This window comes from Pygoscelis adeliae, unplaced genomic scaffold (genome assembly GCF_000699105.1).
Source record: "Pygoscelis adeliae isolate BGI_AS28 unplaced genomic scaffold, ASM69910v1 Scaffold548, whole genome shotgun sequence".
Taxonomy (NCBI): Eukaryota; Metazoa; Chordata; class Aves; order Sphenisciformes; family Spheniscidae; genus Pygoscelis; species Pygoscelis adeliae.
Window position 1 is genome coordinate 389773 of NW_008825427.1, and position 2605 is coordinate 392377.

At 39.7% G+C, this 2605-nt stretch overlaps 1 protein-coding gene across 1 annotated transcript in view; it reads right to left on the minus strand.

The window, feature by feature from the left end:
- Positions 1-206: 206 nt before the first annotated feature.
- The window catches only part of AGPAT3 (1-acylglycerol-3-phosphate O-acyltransferase 3), a 67962-nt gene continuing 65563 nt past the window's right edge, over positions 207-2605 (minus strand). Inside the window, exon 10 of the mRNA XM_009330644.1 lies at positions 207-2294. Within this exon, the coding sequence (XP_009328919.1) occupies positions 2206-2294 (89 nt within the window). The 3' untranslated portion in view covers positions 207-2205. The remainder of the gene's footprint in view (positions 2295-2605) is intronic.

Genomic DNA, 2605 nt, shown 5'->3' on the forward strand with positions numbered 1-2605 from the left:
AAAGAAAAGAAAGAAAAGCCCACTGCTTTTCGTCCTCCGGTTAAAAAACAGGGAAAAGTCAGAATTATATTTATCAGCATTTGGAAGCCTAACCATATTTAAAGACTGAGTACAAAAACATCCAGCAAGGAAAACAGAGTCATGTCTAGGTTCTGTTCTCCTCAATTCCCAAAGCATATTCCAAATTCCACTAACATGAACAACAGTTTTGCATCCCCTATCTTAGGGAAGATTTATTAGGGGACAAAGATGACATACTAACGCTGGGGCTACGGGTACAATGATTCAGTGAGGATGAGTCTAACAGGAGACAGACAACATAGGTCATCCTTCAAATCCTCTTGTTGAAAAGACCACAAATAAAAATCAAGTGCATGACAGAACAGTGATTAATGACCCCAAGTAAAATATTTTTCTAAGTTACAAAATTGCTCTTCCAGTGTTTGAAAACAGAAAAACCTGTGGGAGAAGAGGTTACATTCCAACAGTTAGAGTAAATACGAAAAGAAGGTAAATTATTACTCTCTTATCTTGGTTACTAAAGCAAAGATGAAAATAACAACCAATGCTTTGATAAGATCTGCTCTTTACAAAAGTGAGATAAATAACCAGTGGCAGCTGGGTTAAAAATACAGACCCCGAGGGTCAGCTTCTGCCCTCAGCTGTAGATCTGCAATCCATTTCACCAACTTCTGAGCACAGCCAAATGCAGATTGTGGCCTTCAGACTTGAACATACAGGTAGTTCCCATCTGTTTGCAAATAATTCTCCAGCTACGCATACAGCAGCAATCTACAAAAATCTCAGAATGTGCGTTTGTAAAAAAGAAAAAAGGGGAAAAAAAGAAGAAAAAAAAAAAAGACAGGTACAGCCATGATTCCGATCTCCGATTTTCAATGAAAAAACCCAAAGGTCCACAAGCAAAACTGAAGATATTTAAAATCCCTGAAGAGACCCCATACTCTTTCTAACGCTTAACACCACAGCTCACCTTGCAATATACTTCACATTAACATCTAAAGCACGACCAAGCAGGAAGTGCAGCACACGCTATCATTACAGCACACAGGGTAAGATCCTGGCCCCATTTGAATCCATGTCAAAAAACTCTCATTAAAAGTTCAAGAGATGGCAGTATTTGAAATCTGATTGCTACAGACCTCTCCTTTTCAAATTTCTGTAAAAGACGACATTTTGAAAACTATTGTGCTGATTTCTGCTGCTGCTTCCCGTTTACTGAGAGAGGTTGGCTGAACTGGACTTTGGCGATGAGAGATGCGAACAGAAATAAAAGGAGAAAACGTCAGGACAATTGAATAAATTTCCTTCTTTGCACGACTCCAAATCCCACGGTCACCATTAATTCAGAAAACAAAACAAGCCCGAACAGAGTCAAGATTATCATACACGTACGATGTGAAACAGGGCAAACAACACTCAAGACTGAAGTAATACCTCGAAATTAAACAGCCTTGAGCAGTTAGCAGGAGATATGGTGAGAATTCTATACTGTTTTAATACTAGTGGATCTGTTCTACGGTATGCGCTGATCAGTAACGCCCTGCTTCCAAACTCCACTATCCGTTCTCTCGCATTACAGAAGTTTTAAGACGTTGCCTGAAAATAAAAAGTATCAGTGTAACATACAAACAGAATTTCATCTGTAGCCATGACAACACAGCCTTTCCAAAATGATTCTAACCCAATGAACATCTGTCAATTAATTTAAGAAGGGTTGTTTTGTCCTGGCTCATCAATAAAAAAAAGTTGGAAATCAACAAACATTACGTTGGCTTTAGCAAGAGGAAACATTCAATGGCTCCTGTTGTAAAAGTGAGTGTAGTGCTCTTGACAGAAACCAGTGTATTCAGTCATCTGAAGATGCACGTGGCCACAGCCAATGCCCTCTTTTCCTCCCCCCACCCCCAAGTCCCCCAACAAAGCGAGAAATATTAGCTTCTTCTTCCACCCCACCCCGGATTTTCTCCCATAGTTTGACTACAGTAATCCTTAAACAGGCAGAAAGTTGATGCGTTCTCTTCAGTTGATGCCTCCAACTTCTTCATTCTTGGCTCAAGTTTTATTCATTAATATTAGTCATCAGTTATTAAGAAAAAGATAGTTTCTAAGTGTTTGTTGTTGTTTTTTAACTGAAGTTAATCGGATACCATAGTCTGGTTATATGTGTTGAACTGCAGCTGCCAATTATTCCTTTTTCTTGAATTCTTGGTTGCCATAGCTGGAGCCTTTCTCTATTTCAGTTACTCCTATCAGTCTACGAACTCCAAAGGAAGCTTTAAAATATAACAGAGAAATGGGAGGCATATTAAAACCAGTTCAAGGATTTAGCAAGTCACATGTAAACACACAAGCAGAACCAACGTGAGTTAACCCAATCCTGAAGACAGTAGTGACTACAGACCAACAGTGCACTGTATGAGGCTGCACACAGATCACATGTCAATAAACGAGGAGGACAATCCAAATTTAAAAATATAATTAACGCTTCTATGTTGATTAACAGGACAGGTAGTATGAATGCTGAAGCATACCCCCACCCCCCCTGTTTCAGTTTTGGGGGGGGGGGGGGGGGGGGGTTTGGGTT